This window comes from Pseudophryne corroboree, chromosome 2 (genome assembly GCF_028390025.1).
Source record: "Pseudophryne corroboree isolate aPseCor3 chromosome 2, aPseCor3.hap2, whole genome shotgun sequence".
Taxonomy (NCBI): Eukaryota; Metazoa; Chordata; class Amphibia; order Anura; family Myobatrachidae; genus Pseudophryne; species Pseudophryne corroboree.
In genome coordinates, this window is record NC_086445.1 from 884,057,322 (window position 1) to 884,074,146 (window position 16,825).

Genomic DNA, 16,825 nt, shown 5'->3' on the forward strand with positions numbered 1-16,825 from the left:
AATAGTACCCCCAATTCAAATTACGCCACACAGTATTGCAACTTTATTCACATTATATCATGCGATAGTGTCCCTTCTTCACGCTACATTACACAGTAGTACCACTTAAACTTATAAACGTTACTCCTCACAGTTGTGCTCCTTATTCACATTACATCACACTGAATTGCTCCTTATTCACATTACACCACACCATATTGCTCTTTATTCACATTAGACCACAGTGTAGTGTCCTTTCTACTGTATATGTTACGCCACACAGTAGAGCACCTTATACACATAATGCCACACATGAGTAAAGGTACTATACTGAGACCTGCAATTGCTTCAGCTTGACTGTGTAGTGCTGCAGCAGCTTGGTCCGATACCCTGTCAGAAAATATTGATACCCTCGACAGGGATACGATTTTGCTAACCATAGAGCATATTAAAGACGTCGTCTTATATATGAGAGATGCACAGAGGGATGTTTGCCGGCTGGCATCTAGAATTAATGCAATGTCCATTTCTGCAAGGAGAGTATTATGGACTCGGCAGTGGACAGGTGATGCGGATTCTAAAAGGCACATGGAGGTTTTGCCTTACAAGGGTGAGGAATTGTTTGGGGATGGTCTCTTGGACCTCGTTTCCACAGCAACAGCTGGGAAGTCGACATTTTTACCTCAGGTTCCCTCACAGCCTAAGAAAGCACCGTATTATCAGGTACAGTCCTTTCGGCCCCAGAAAGGCAAGCGGGTTAAAGGTGCGTCCTTTCTGCCCAGAGGCAGGGGTAGAGGGAAAAAGCTGCACCATACAGCCAGTTCCCAAGAACAAAAATCCTCCCCTGCTTCCACTAAGTCCACCGCATGACGCTGGGGCTCCACTGGTGAAGCCAGGTGCGGTGGGGGCCCGTCTCTGGAACTTCAGCGACCGTGGGTTCGCTCACAGGTGGATCTCTGGGTTCTACAAGTGGTATCTCAGGGATACAAGCTGGAGTTCGACACGTCTCCCCCTCGCCGTTACCTCAAATCAGCCTTGCCAGCTACTCCCCAGGACAGGGAGGTAGTACTGGCGGAAATTCACAAGCTGTACCTCCAGCAGGTGATAATAAAAGTTCCCCTCCTTCAACAGGGACGGGGTTACTATTCCACAATGTTTGTGGTACCGAAACTAGACTGTTCGGTGAGACCCATTCTAAATTTGAAATCCTTGAACACTTATATAAGGAAGTTCAAGTTCAAAATGGAATCGCTCAGGGCGGTTATTGCAAGCCTGGAAGAGGGGGATTACATGGTATCACTGGACATCAAGGATGCTTACCTACATGTCCCCATTTACCCACCTTTACCAGGTGTACCTCCGTTTTGTGGTACAGGACTGCCATTACCAATTCCAGACGTTGCCGTTTGGTCTGTCCACGGCATCGAGGGTATTTACCAACGTAATGGCCGAAATGATGATACTCCTTCGAAAGAAGGGAGTTCTCATTATCCCATACTTGGACGATCTCCTTATTAAGGCGAGGTCCAGGGAGCAGTTGTTGGTCGGACTAGCACTATCTCAGGAAGTGCTACAACAGCACGGCTGGATTCTGAATATTCCGAAGTCGCAGCTGGTTCCTACGACGCGTCTGCTGTTCCTGGGTATGATTCTGGACACAGAACAGAAGAAGGTGTTTCTCCCGGAGGAGAAGGCCAAGGAGTTGTCATCTCTGGTCAGAGACCTCCTAAAACCAAAACAGGTGTCGGTGCATCACTGCACGCGAGTCCTGGGAAAGATGGTAGCTTCTTACGAGGCAATTCCATTCGGCAGATTCCATGCACGGATCTTTCAGTGGGATCTGTTAGACAAGTGGTCCGGATCGCATCTTCAGATGCATCGGCTGATCACCCTGTCCCTGAGGGCCAGGGTGTCTCTGCTGTGGTGGCTGCAGAGTGCTCATCTACTCGAGGGCCGCAGATTCGGCATACAGGACTGGGTCCTGGTGACCACGGATGCAAGCCTCCGAGGTTGGGGGGCAGTCACTCAGGGAAGAAACTTCCAAGGACAATGGTCGAGTCAGGAAGCTTCCCTACACATAAATATTCTGGAACTAAGGGCCATTTACAATGCCCTAAGTCAGGCAAGACCCCTGCTTCAAAACCAGCCGCTGCTGATTCAGTCAGACAACATCACGGCGGTCGCCCATGTAAACCGACAGGGCGGCACAAGAAGCAGGATGGCGATGGCAGAAGCCACAAGGATTCTCCGATGGGCGGAAAATCACGTGATAGCACTGTCAGCAGTGTTCATTCCGGGAGTGGACAGCTGGGAAGCAGACTTCCTCAGCAGGCACGACCTCCACCCGGGAGAGTGGGGACTTCATCCAGAAGTCTTCCAGCTGATTGTAAATCGTTGGGAAAGGCCACAGGTGGACATGATGGCGTCCCGCCTCAACAAAAAGCTAAAAAGATATTGCGCCAGGTCAAGGGACCCTCAGGCGATAGCTGTGGACGCTCTAGTGACACCGTGGGTGTACCAGTCGGTTTATGTGTTCCCTCCTCTTCCTCTCATACCAAAGGTACTGAGGATAATAAGAAAGAGAGGAGTAAGAACTATACTCATCGTTCCGGATTGGCCAAGAAGAACTTGGTACCCGGAACTACAAGAAATGATCTCAGAGGACCCTTGGCCTCTGCCTCTCAGACAGGACCTACTGCAGCAGGGGCCCTGTAGGTTCCAAGACTTACCGCGGCTGCGTTTGACGGCATGGCGGTTGAACTCCGGATCCTGATGTAAAAGGGCATTCCGGTTGAAGTCATTCCTACGCTGATAAAAGCTAGGAAGGATGTGACAGCAAAACATCATCACCGCATATGGCGAAAATATGTTGCTTGGTGTGAGGCTATGAAGGCCCCAACAGAAGAATTTCAGCTGGGCCGATTTCTGCACTTCCTACAGCCAGGAGTGACTATGGGCCTAAAATTGGGATCCATTAAAGTCCAGATTTCGGCCCTGTCTATTTTCTTTCAAAAAGACCTGGCTTCACTGCCTGAAGTTCAGACGTTTGTTAAGGGAGTGCTACATATTCAGCCCCCTTTTGTGCCCCCAGTGGCACCTTGGGATCTCAACGTTGTGTTGGATTTCCTAAAATCACATTGGTTTGAGCCACTTCAGACCGTGGAGTTGAAATATCTCACGTGGAAAGTGGTCATGCTTTTGGCCTTGGCTTCGGCTAGGCGGGTGTCAGAATTGGCGGCTTTGTCATGTAAAAGCCCCTATCTGATCTTCCATATGGACAGGGCAGAATTGAGGACTCATCCCCAATTTCTTCCTAAGGTGGTATCAGCGTTTCATTTGAACCAACCTATTGTGGTGCCTGCGGCCTCTCGGGACTTGGAGGCTTCCAAGTTGCTGGACGTAGTCCGGGCCCTAAAAATCTATGTTTCCAGGACGGCTAGAGTCAGAAAGACTGACTCGCTGTTTATCCTGCATGCACCCAACAAGCTGGGTGCTCCTGCTTCTAAGCAGACTATTGCTCGCTGGATCTGTTGCACGATTCAACTTGCACATTCTGTGGCTGGACTGCCGCATCCTAAATCAGTCAAAGCCCATTCCACGAGGAAGGTGGGCTCTTCTTGGGCGGCTGCCCGAGGGGTCTCGGCTTTACAACTTTGCCGAGCTGCTACCTGGTCGGGATCAAACACGTTTGCAAAATTCTACAAGTTTGATACCCTGGCTGAGGACGACCTTGAGTTTGCTCATTCGGTGCTGCAGAGTCATCCGCACTCTCCCGCCCGTTTGGGAGCTTTGGTATAATCCCCATGGTCCTTACGGAGTACCCAGCATCCACTAGGACGTCAGAGAAAATAAGAATTTACTCATCGGTAATTCTATTTCTCGTAGTCCGTAGTGGATGCTGGGAGCCCGTCCCAAGTGCGGATTGTCTGCAATACTTGTATATAGTTATTGCTTAACTAAAGGGTTATTGTTATGAGCCATCTGTTCGGTGAGGCTCAGTTGTTATTCATACTGTTGTTAACTGGGTATAGTTATCACGAGTTGTACGGTGTGATTGGTGTGGCTGGTATGAGTCTTACCCTGGATTCCAAATCCTTTCCTTGTAGTGTCAGCTCTTCCGGGCACAGTTTCCCTAACTGAGGTCTGGAGGAGGGGCATAGAGGGAGGAGCCAGTGCACACCAGATAGTACCTAATCTTTCTTTTAGAGTGCCCAGTCTCCTGCGGAGCCCGTCTATTCCCCATGGTCCTTACGGAGTACCCAGCATCCACTACGGACTACGAGAAATAGAATTACCGGTGAGTAAATTCTTATTTTTGCCCTTCCCACTGTTTCCCAAAGTCAGTAAATAGTTGGATCGGGATGTAGAAGCCACCAATCACCCAAACTGGCAGGACATTTCGCATGTCCCAATTAAATTCTGCCTATTCGTTTATTTTTACTCTGAGAGATTTCACTTGTCAAAAGATGTCATGTCTTAGGAAATACATTTTACCATGGTTTTGTTTGGTCCATGTGCTGCACTAGTTTCTTACTGGCAACAAATTAGTGTATACGGTATGTCAAGGACTTTCCAGTTCCTCTCTACCATAAGGTATTTGTTTTTTACTTGTAAGCTAGTCCATGTATATAAACGTGTTCAGTAGGTAATGCCGTCGGTCAGAATACTGACCGATGCATTCCAACTACTAGAATCCAGATGGGGAAGATAAGTATACTTAACTTCCCCACATGGCCCCCTAACCCTCCCTACCAGCAGCCTATACCTAACCCTCCCCCCACCCCCATAGCCTAACCCTAACCCTTTGTGATGGCGCCTGAACCTAACCCCCCCTTCCCGCAGCCTGAACCTAACACACACACTCCAGCGGCTTACCTCTCCAGAGTCCCAGCACTTGGTCGTTCGGGATCCTGGACCAGGCAGATAATCCTTTTCGGAATGACGGTGTCAGCATTCCGAGTAGTGTCGGGATACCGGCGTCGTTATTTCGAGTGCTGGGATCACGATCGCCGGGATCTTGTCCGGATCACATAAAAAACAACTTGTTGAAAACTTCTCTCTTCTGGTTCCTCGTTCACAGTAGTATTAATAATGCTCTTCAGTCCACTTAGTATACTACAGTATTACCGAGTAATCATTTTATCATTGACTATCATTCATTACTATTTATTAAATTTTTAAGTGTTAAAGATGAGGTCTAGGCATAACAACCTTTTGTCTCTTGTAGCTTGCAGCGGGAAGAAGAGGAGGCTTATGCCAGCAGCCAGGGTGCCCAGGGAGGTCAGACATCTCTTGGCTTCACCAAGTTTGAAGAAAAGAAGTCTAATGAAAAGACAAGGAAAGTGACCACAGTGAAGAAGTTCTTTACTGCCTCATCCAAAAGTGTGCAAAAGAAAGGTAACCAATCATGACACAATTACCAAATGCCATGTACTACAGAGAAATGTGTAAGGATTTGTATTCTAACGTGACCTAAATCGGCTTGCAACTCTCTTGGTCAGTGTCCTCCAGTTATTTACACCATACATCCATCTGCTACTAAAACAGCACTGTAAAGGGGAACAGGTGGTTGGTATGACTATTCTGCATATGCAAGTAGAACACATCTTGTGAATCCATAGTATCCTGTGAATTTCAGCACTAAAGTCATCGGAATAAGGAGTTAGACAAATGTTGAAAGCAATGTTTTGCTAAATATTCCTGAAATGGGGCATATGACTTGTAGTTACTTTTCAGATTTTCTTTTTTGTTTCATCCCATCTATATCTATCGATCTATATATAAAAAATATAACAGTATAAGTCATGTGCTTACTCTCCTTAGCTGAAGAGCATTAAGTCCAGTACACCACTAACAACACTGTGTGAGTAACACAGCACTAAAGTTCGTTCCTTTTTTTTGGACTGCAGCTCCCCTTCCTCCTCACACTTCCTTGGAATCTCAGTTCCACCATGGTGTCAAAAACAAATGGATAGCATGAGATGACTCTGTTGATTAATTTGTTATGCAAGAGGTTCCGTTGTGCTCCGTGTACAGTCTCACACAAATACAAGTGTCGCATTTCAAATTAATCAGCACAGTCTCCAGGTGCATCCTAGTCACATTATGTTGCAACTAAGATGCATTTTTGGTACAGAAAAAAAAAGGATAGGTTGTTGCATTCATTCCGGTGTGGCGATTACTTATAAACTGGCACAGCATAGCAAGTATACTTGAGTAGCTTAGTCTTTCTATGAGCACATTATCATGTTATGGGGGGTACACACGGAGAGATCTGTTTTCTCTAACGTCCTTGAGGATGCTGGGACTCCGTAAGAACCATGGGGAATAGACGGGCTCCGCAGGAGTTAGGGCACTTTAAGAAAGCTTTGGATTCTGGGTGTGCACTGGCTTCTCCCTCTATGACCCTCCTCCAGACCTCAGTTTTACACTGTGCCCAGAGCAGGATGGGTGCACTGCAGAGAGCTCTCCAGAGTTCTCTGCCTGAAAGCTTTTTTGTTTGGATTTTTTCTTTCTACTTTTACTACTTTTTCACAGGGAGCACTGCTGGCAACAGGCTCCCTGCATCGAGGGACTGAGGAGAGAGGAGCAGACCTTCTTGTCAAAGATAGGCTCTGCTTCCTCGGCTACTGGACACCATTAGCTCCAGAGGGGGTGAACGCAGTTTCTTACTGGGCGTCCACCCCCGGAGCCGCGCCGCCGTTCTCCTCACAGAGCCATAAGTACAGAAGACAGAAGTTGTCAGGCGGCAGAAGCCTTCAGCTTCACTGAGGTAACGCACAGCACTGCAGCTGTGGTCATTGCTCCCATACACCTCACACACTCCGGTCACTGTAAGGGTGCAGGGCGCAGGGGGGGGGGGGGCGCCCTGGGCAGCAATATAAACCTCTGCATGGCAAAAAGACTATATACATGTACAGGTGGGCTCTGTACATGTATATAAAAGAGCCCCCGCCATATTTCATTAAGTTTGAGCGGGACAGAAGCCCGCCGCCGAGGGGGCGGGGCTTCTCCCTCAGCACTCACCAGCGCCATTTTCTCTCCACAGCACTGCTGAGAGGAAGCTCCCCGGACTCTCCCCTGCTTACACACGGTGAAAGGGTGCTCAAAAGAGAGAGGGGGGGGGGGCACATAATTGGCGGTTTACATATTACACAGCGCTGCTGGGGAAAAACATTTTGTGTTGGTCTCCAGGGTTATTGCGCTGGGGTGTGTGCTGGCATACTCTCTCTCTGTCTCTCCAAAGAGCCTTGACAGGGATACTGTCTTCAGGAAAGGGGTTCCCTGTGTGTGTGTGAAGTGTGTCGGTACGCGTGTGTCGACATGTTTGACGAGGAAGACTCGCTTAATGTGGAGGGGGAGTGCTTGAATGTCAGGTCGCCGTCGGCAACGCCGACACCGGAATGGGTGGATATGCTGAATGTCTTGAATGCAAATGTCAATCTATTGCATAAAAGATTAGACAAAGCTGAAGCTAGGGATCAGTCAGGTAGCCAGTCCATGCCTGTCCCTGGGGCGCCAGGTCCTTCGGGGTCTCAGAAGCGCACCATATCCCAGATCGATGACACAGATACCGACACAGATACTGACTCTAGTGTCGACTATGAAGATGCAAAATTACAGCCAAAGGTGGCTAAGGGAATACGGTACATGATTATTACCATTAAAGAGGGTTTGCATATTACTGAGGAACCCCCTGTCCCTGACACGAGGGTACACACGTATAAAGGGAAAAAGCCTGAAGTCACTTTTCCATCCTCATTTGAATTAAGTGACTGGTGCGAAAAGGCTTGGGAATCTCCGGATAGGAGACCACAAGTTCCCAAAAGGATTCTCATGGCGTATCCTTTTCCACGAACTGATAGGATACGCTGGGAATCTTCGCCAAAAGTTGACAAGGCGCTGACACGTTTGTCCAAAAAGGTGGCACTGCCTTCTCAGGATACGGCTTCCCTCAAGGAACCTGCTGATCGCAGGCAGGAAATTACCTTAAAGCACATTTACAATCATTCCGGTACTATTGCTCGACCGGCTATGGCGTCGGCCTGGGTTTATAGTGCGGTTGTAGCATGGGCAGATTCCTTATCTACGGAAATTGACACCTTAGATAGGGATGCCATTCAAATGACCATAGAGCATATCAGAGATGCTGCCTTGTATATGAGGGATGCTCAGAGAGACATTTGTTTATTAAGCTCCAGAATAAATGCTATGTCTATTTCTGCTAGGCAGCTCTTGTGGACCCGACAGTGGACGGTAGATGCCGATTCAAATCGGCATATGGAGTCGTTGCCTTACAAAGGGGGTGGAGTTGTTTGGAGACGGCCTCTCGGATCTTGTCGCTACGGCTGGTAAGTCAAATTTCTTACCTTATGTTCCCCCGCAACATACAAAAAAGGCACTTCATTATCAAATGCAGTCCTTTCGTTCCCATAAACACAAGAAGGTACGTGGATCATCCTTGGTTGCCAGAGGGAAAAGCAGGGGAAAAAAGCTGCACACAGCTAGTTCCAAAGAGCAGAAGTCCTCCCCTGCGTCTGCAAAGTCCACCGCATGACGCTGGGGCTTTCCGGGGGGAGGCAGATCTGGTGGGGGCTCGTCTTCGATTTTTCAGCCACGTCTGGGTTCACTCAGGATCCCTGGGCATTAGAGATTGTTTCCCAGGGATACAGGCTGGAATTCGAAGACTTACCTCCTCGACGATTTTTCAAATCGGCTCTGCCGGCTTCCCCATCAGAGAGGGAGCTAGTGTTGGCAGCAATCCAAAAATTGTATATTCAACAGGTGATTGTCACAGTTCCTCATCTCCAGCAAGGAGAGGGATATTACTCAACCCTGTTTGTGGTCCCGAAACCAGACAGTTCGGTCAGACCCATTTTAAACCTGAAATCTCTGAACCTGTACTTGAAGAGGTTCAAGTTCAAAATGGAATCACTCAGGGCAGTCATCGCCAGCCTGGAGGGGGGGGGATTGGATGGTGTCCCTGGACATAAAGGATGCTTACCTTCATGTTCCGATATTCCCCCCGCATCAGGCGTTCCTGAGATTTGCAGTGCAGGACTGTCACTACCAATTTCAGACGTTGCCGTTTGGGCTTTCCACGGCCCCGAGAATTTTCACCAAGGTAATGGCGGAAATGATGGTGCTCCTGCGCAAGCAGAGGGTCACAATTATCCCATACTTGGACGATCTCCTCATAAGGCGAGATCTCGTGAGAGGTTGCTGGACAGCGTGGCTCTGTCCATGTAGACGTTGCAGTTAAACGGCTGGATTCTCAATATACCGAAGTCCCAGCTAGTCCCTACAACGCGTCTGACCTTTTTGGGGCTGATTCTAGACACAGACCAGAAAAGTTTTTTCTTCCGATCGAGAAGGTTCAGGAACTCATAGCCATGGTCAGGAACCTCTTAAAACCAAAAAAGGTTTCAGTGCATCATTGCACGTGGGTCCTGGGGAAGATGGTGGCTTCCTACGAGGCCATCCCTTTCGGCAGGTTCCATGCTAATCACACTGTCTCCCAGGACCAGGGTATCTCTCCTGTGGTGGCTGAACAGTGCTCACCTACTAGAAGGTCGCAGGTTCGGCATTCAGGACTGGGTCCTGGTGACCACGGACGCAAGCCTCCGAGGCTGGGGAGCAGTGACACTGGGAAGAAATTTCCAAGGTCTCTGGTCAAGCCTAGAGTCTTGTCTCCACATCAACGTCCTGGAGTTGAGGGCCATATACAATGCCCTGCGTCAAGCGGAGGAATTGCTTCGGAGAAAACCGGTTCTGATTCAGTCTGACAATGTCACGGCAGTGGCTCATATAAATCGCCAAGGCGGAACAAGGAGCAGAATGGCCATGTCAGAAGCAACCAGGATTCTACGCTGGGCGGAAGGCCATGTAAGCGCGCTGTCAGCGGTGTTCATCCCGGGGGTGGACAACTGGGAGGCGGACTTCCTCAGCAGGCACGACCTGCATCCGGGAGTGTGGGGACTTCATCAAGAAGTCTTCGCACAGATCATGGATCGTTGGGGACTGCCTCAAATCGACATGATGGCATCCCGTCTCAACAAAAAGCTAAAGCGGTATTGCGCCAGGTCAAGGGACCCTCAGGCGGTAGCGGTTGACGCTCTGTTGACACCTTGGGTGTTCAGATCGGTCTATGTGTTTCCTCCTCTTCCTCTCATACCCAAGGTGTTGAGAATAATACGAAGAAGCAGGGTCAGAACAATCCTCATTGTTCCAGATTGACCACGGAGGACTTGGTATCCGGAGCTGCAAGAGTTGCTCGCAGGGGATCCGTGGCCTCTTCCTCTAAGGCAGGACCTGCTGCGGCAGGGGCCCTGTCTGTTCCAAGACTTACCACGGCTGCGTTTGACGGCATGGCGGTTGAACGCCGGATCCTAGCGGAAAAAGGAATTCCGGAGGAAGTCATTCCTACCCTGATCAAGGCTAGGAAAGACGTGACGTTAAAACATTATCACCGTATATGGCGGAAATATGTTTCTTGGTGTGAAGCCAGAGCTGCTCCTACGGAGGAGCTCCATTTGGGCCGTCTACTTCACTTCCTTCAAACAGGAGTGACTTTGGGCCTAAAATTAGGGTCCATAAAGGTCCAGATTTCGGCCTTATCCATTTTCTTTCAAAGAGAATTAGCCTCTATTCCTGAGGTACAGACTTTTGTGAAGGGGGTGCTGCATATTCAGCCTCCCTTTGTGCCTCCGGTGGCGCCTTGGGATCTTAACGTGGTGTTACGTTTCCTCAAGTCACCTTGGTTTGAACCACTCAAAACTGTGGAGTTAAATACCTCACGTGGAAAGTGGTCATGTTGTTGGCGTTGGCTTCGGCAAGACGTGTTTCCGAATTGGCGGCTTTATCACATAAAAGCCCATACTTGGTTTTTCACGTAGATAGGGCAGAGTTGAGGACTCGCCCTCACTTTCTGCCAAAAGTGGTCTCATCTTTTCATGTGAACCAACCTATTGTCGTGCCTGTGGCTACACGGGACTTGGAGGATTCAGAGTCCCTGGATGTAGTCAGGGCTTTGAAGATTTATGTGATCAGAACGGCTAGAATCAGGAAGACTGAAGCTTTGTTCGTTCTGTATGCGGCCAACAAGGTTAGCGCTCCTGCTTCAAAGCAGACTATTGCTCGCTGGATCTGTAACACGATTCAGCAGGCACATTCTACGGCAGGATTGCCGTTACCGAAATCGGTTAAGGCCCACTCCACTAGGAAAGTGGGCTCTTCTTGGGCGGCTGCCCGAGGGGTCTCGGCATTACAGTTGTGCCGAGCAGCTACTTGGTCGGGGACAAACACCTTTGCAAAGTTCTGTAAGTTTGATACCCTGGCTGAGGAGGACCTCCTGTTTGCTCAATCGGTGCTGCAGAGTCATCTGCACTCTCCCGCCCGTTTGGGAGCTTTGGTATAATCCCCATGGTCCTTACGGAGTCCCAGCATTCTCAAGGACGTTAGAGAAAATAAGATTTTACTTACCGGTAAATCTATTTCTCGTAGTCCGTAGAGGATGCTGGGCGCCCGTCCCAAGTGTGGACTTCTTCTGCAAGATTTGTATATAGTTATTGCTTACATAAGGGTTATGTTATAGTTATCGGTTGAACCGTGGCTATGTTGTTGTTCATACTGTTAACTGGGTAGTTTATCACAAGTTGTACGGTGTGATTGGTGTGGCTGGTATGGATCTTGCCCTTAGATTTACAAAAATCTTTCCTCGTACTGTCCATCTCCTCTGGGCACAGTTTCCCTAACTGAGGTCTGGAGGAGGGTCCTAGAGGGAGGAGCCAGTGCACACCCAGAATCCAAAGCTTTCTTAAAGTGCCCTATCTCCTGCGGAGCCCGTCTATTCCCCATGGTCCTTACGGAGTCCCAGCATCCTCTACGGACTACGAGAAATAGATTTACCGGTAAGTAAAATCTTCTTTTTAGAATCTAAGCAATCTGACTAGATTCCTTAGATTTTAAGCACGGATCTCTCGTGTGTATGACCCATAGTGATGCGTGGCCCCGCGTGTCGCTATCGCCGGTGCTAGATTGGCCTGCCTAGATTGGCCCCTCCTCGCTCAGCACACGCTGAGCTGAGCGGGGGAGAGATGTGTGCTGAGCGGTCTCTGACAGATCGCTCAGCACACATCTCTCCCTGTGTGTACTATCCTTTAGTGTCTTTGCTAATTGTTATAAATAGCTAATGATGCTGATGGAGAATGGTACTACACCAGTGAGTACTACACCAGTTTCCGTAGCGCATTTTGCATGATTTCACACTGCACTTGATCAGAAAGTGAACGCAGCATATGCGGCTACATACACTTTCACACAATTCTGCCCATAAGACCGGACAGGCGGAATGGGTAATGGCAGGAGCGTTCTTACATAGACGAGTTCTGTGGGGAAAAGTTCCCAAAAATGTGGCCCATGTAGACCAGCAAGTAAGCACATACAGATGTGTCCACCTACATCTAGCCTCCCCGCACGTTAAACAGACCTCTTGTCACACCATGCCGTGGTGTGACTCAGCAGCACTAAGCATCTTTGTGTGTGACTTTTTTATTAAAATGTATCATATTCACGAAATGTGAATAGGATGCACAAGCCTATATGCAGCATGCCTATATTCTGTGTGTGACCGCGGCTGTATCTGCATACGGAATTGTACATTACAGTGTTTTCCTACTGTAATGTAGCGTTTCGTATGCAGATACAGCAGCAGACGCACAGAGAATTTAGGCATGCCGAATGTCATTACAATCAACATAAGCTGCTTGTGTGTCCTATTCACATAGCGATGCGAAAAAGACACGTTTTCAGCAAAAAAGATGACGCCGCTAAAGACGTGTGGGACCTGTCAGCTCACTTACGCCAGGCATCTCCCGCTATGTGGCATATTGAGGTAAAATGTATGAGGATACATCTGTATACCCCTGTTAGGAGGCCCAGCTTTTACGCCTGCTATATGTGTTTGAAATGCACCATTCTCGCATACACTTTTTCTTTGAGCTAAACTCTGCTTTAGCCCCTATTCTTTTTATTTTTGCTGATTGTGCTTATGGCTTTATGATGGAGCTTAACTTCATTTTGTTACACTTGAATGTTGGATTTTATAGTGAATTTATTTCTACTCTTATTTCTGGTGGTACAGCTGGGACAGCTTGAAGTCCGATGGCCCTAGCATGGCTGTATTCATATGCAGTCAGGCCGTTCTCTAACGCTGAGATACCCAACCCAGTGGCTCTTGGCTCCCTGGGATATTATTCACCTAAGTTTTATACTATATTTGTTTCTATTTTACTAGCTTGTGTATAAACAGCAGATATCACATAATACTGTAGCAAGCTTTTTCCACTGTAATGTATCTGAATGAATGTACAGGGCTGTGAAAGTCTGCCTACTTAGAGCACTTTTGAGTAAGTTTTTTATTATTATTATTATTATTATCCTTTATTTATATGGCGCCACAAGGGATCCGCAGAGCACATTACACAGTACATAATCAAATGAGCAAACAAGAAAATAGCACTTACAGTTCAAGACAATATAGGACAGATATGGAAAAGCATTGATAAGTTCTAAGACATGTAACGCAGAGAGGCTTAGACAGCAGGCACTTCAGAGGATTCGCTATCCATTTATTGTAAAATACTGTTGTTTTTCTGTGTGTATGAGATGGAAGGGTTATGTACTGTGGGTCTCCGTAATAAGCTCAATTGATGCACTTAATAAAATATCTTGGTTTGCATGGATGGTACACCAAACGCACTTCCATGTATATGTCTTCTGTAAGGAAGCCATGACACATACCAGAAGTGTGCTGCGGTGTGTGCGGAGGGTTACTGTGACAGTCCAACCTTCTAGCACTTTAGTGTGCGGTAGGAAAGTGCAATTTAGGTTCTATTAAAAGTATATTATGAAACCCAACGTCTGCCAGCTGTGCCCACCAATGACCGCCCTATACACTAGCTTTGCAAAAATTTAATCTTCTATCTGTGAGAGTCAATGAAGAGAGCGCCTTTTTTAAAAGGTGTTTAGATGTGTCCCCATATACAGTATTTAGCCTCAATGGACCATGAGTGAGCTGCCAGGTCCCGTGCAACTCTGGTAATGTTGGGCATATTTTTTGCCGAAAAATACGTCTTATTCGTAACGCAGTCCGACTGGGGCGCACAAGCAGACTGTGTTGATTAATTTGATTTCTCTTACGTCCTAGAGGATGCTGGGGTCCACATTAGTACCATGGGGTATAGACGGGTCCACTAGGAGCCACTGGCACTTTAAGAGTTTGAGAGTGTGTGCTAGCTCCTCCCTCTATGCCCCTCCTACCAGACTCAGTTTAGAAAATGTGCCCGGAGGAGCCGGTCACAGCTAGGGGAACTCCTAGAGCTCCTTTAGTTTTATTTTTTTTCTAAGAGTTAGTTAGGCACATGGAGGCTGCTGGCAACAGCCTCCCTGCTTCGAGGGACTAAGGTGGGGGGAGTAGTGTCCGCCCTGCGGGGTTCGAGCCACTATCTCCGCTGACAGGACACTGAGCTCCTGAGGGTGATGATCGTTAGCCACCCCAGGTGACCGCTCACTCCAGCAGCATGCCGCCACCCCCTTACAGAGCCAGAAGATTCAGTGGCGAGTGAGTCACAGGCCCCCCTGGCAAGCGGGGAGCCGGTGTGAAAATGGCGGTAACAGGGTGGGAGCTCAGTACTAACTGTGCTCCGGAGGCTCAGCGGTACATAGTGTGGCGCTGTGAGGGGCTCCCTGAGCCAGCGCCTATATCCTACACTGGTCACACGGCTGTCAGGGACCTTGGTAACGCTGCCAGCAATAATCCTCAGGTCAGTATAAAGAATGTGAAGAGCGGGAAGCAGCGCCATTTTCAGGGGGTGGAGCTTCTCCTCAGAGCGGACCCAGCAGCGTTCAGCGCCATTTCTCTAACGTCCTAAGTGGATGCTGGGGACTCCGTCAGGACCATGGGGGTTTAGCGGCTCCGCAGGAGACAGGGCACAATAATAAAAGCTTTAGGATCAGGTGGTGTGCACTGGCTCCTCCCCCTATGACCCTCCTCCAAGCCTCAGTTAGATTTTTGTGCCCGGCCGAGAAGGGTGCAATCTAGGTGGCTCTCCTGAGCTGCTTAGAATAAAAGTTTAAGTTAGGTTTTTTATTTTCAGTGAGTCCTGCTGGCAACAGGCTCACTGCTACGAGGGACTTAGGGGAGAGAAATAAACTCACCTGCGTGCAGGATGGATTTGCTTCTTAGGCTACTGGACACCATTAGCTCCAGAGGGAGTCGGAACACAGGTCTCACCCTGGGGTTCGTCCCGGAGCCGTGCCGCCGACCCCCCTTGCAGATGCCGAAGTTGAAGAGGTCCAGAAACAGGCGGCAGAAGACTTTCAGTCTTCATAAGGTAGCGCACAGCACTGCAGCTGTGCGCCATTGTTGTCAGCACACTTCATACCAGCGGTCACTGAGGGTGCAGGGCGCTGGGGGGGGCGCCCTGGGCAGCAATGTATTATACCTTTTTTATGGCTAAAATACATCACATATAGCCCTTGAGGCTATATGGATGTATTTAACCCCTGCCAGATCTCACAAACTCCGGGAGAAGAGCCCGCCGTTTTAGGGGGCGGGGCCTATTCTCCTCAGCACACGGCGCCATTTTCCTGCTCAGCTCTGCTGTGAGGAAGGCTCCCAGGCTCTCCCCTGCACTGCACTACAGAAACAGGGTTAAATCAGAGAGGGGGGGCACTTATTTGGCGATATGATTACATATGTGAAAATGCTATAAGGGAAAACACTTGTATAAGGGGTTGTCCCTGTATAATTATAGCGTTTTTGGTGTGTGCTGGCAAACTCTCCCTCTGTCTCCCCAAAGGGCTAGTGGGGTCCTGTCCTCTATCGGAGCATTCCCTGTGTGTGTGCTGTGTGTCGGTACGTGTGTGTCGACATGTAGGAGGACGATGTTGGTGAGGAGGCGGAGCAAATTGCCTGTATTGGTGATGTCACTCTCTAGGGAGTCGACACCGGAATGGATGGCTTATTTAGGAATTACGTGATAATGTCAACACGATGCAAGGTCGGTTGACGACATGAGACGGCCGGCAAACAAATTAGTACCTGTCCAGGCGTCTCAGACACCGTCAGGGGCTTGTAAAAACGCCCATTTACCTCAGTTGGTCGACACAGACACGGACACTGACTTCAGTATCGACGGTGAAGAAACAAACGTATTTTCCTTTAGGGCCACACGTTACATGTTAAGGGCAATGAAGGAGGTGTTACATATTTCTGATACTACAAGTACCACAAATAAGGGTATTATGTAGGGTGGGAATAATCTACTTGTAGTTTTTCCTGAATCAGATAAATTAAAGTGTGTGATGATACGTGGGTTTCCTCCGATAGAAAATTATTGGAGGTATACCCTTTCCCGCCAGAAGTGAGGGCGAGTTGGGAAACACACCTTAGAGTGGATAAGGCGCTCACACGCTTATAAGAACAAGTGGCGTTACCGTCTCCAGATACGGCCGCCCTCAAAGAGCCAGCTGATAGGAAGCTGAAAAATATCCTAAAAAGTATATACACACATACTGGTGTTATACTACGACCAGCAATCGCCTCAGCCTGAATGTGCAGCGCTGGGGGGGCTTGGTCGGATTTCCTGACTGAAAATATTGATACCCTTGACAGGAACAATATTTTATTGACTATAGAGCATTTTAAGGATGCATTTCTATATATGCGAGATGCGCATTCTGGCATCAAGAGTAGATGTGATGTCCATATCTGCCAGACGATGTTTATAGACATGACAGTGGTCAGGTGATGCAGATTCCAGACGGCACATGGAAGTATTGCCGT

The 16,825-nt window shown here is 48.5% G+C and overlaps 1 protein-coding gene across 3 annotated transcripts in view; it reads left to right on the forward strand.

The window, feature by feature from the left end:
- The window catches only part of RABGEF1 (RAB guanine nucleotide exchange factor 1), a 163,371-nt gene that overhangs the window by 111,224 nt on the left and 35,322 nt on the right, over nucleotides 1-16,825 (forward strand). For all 3 annotated transcript variants that reach the window (XM_063955986.1, XM_063955988.1, XM_063955987.1), the window contains one exon: nucleotides 5,207-5,376. In XM_063955986.1, coding sequence (XP_063812056.1) covers nucleotides 5,207-5,376 — 170 coding nt within the window. The remainder of the gene's footprint in view (nucleotides 1-5,206; nucleotides 5,377-16,825) is intronic.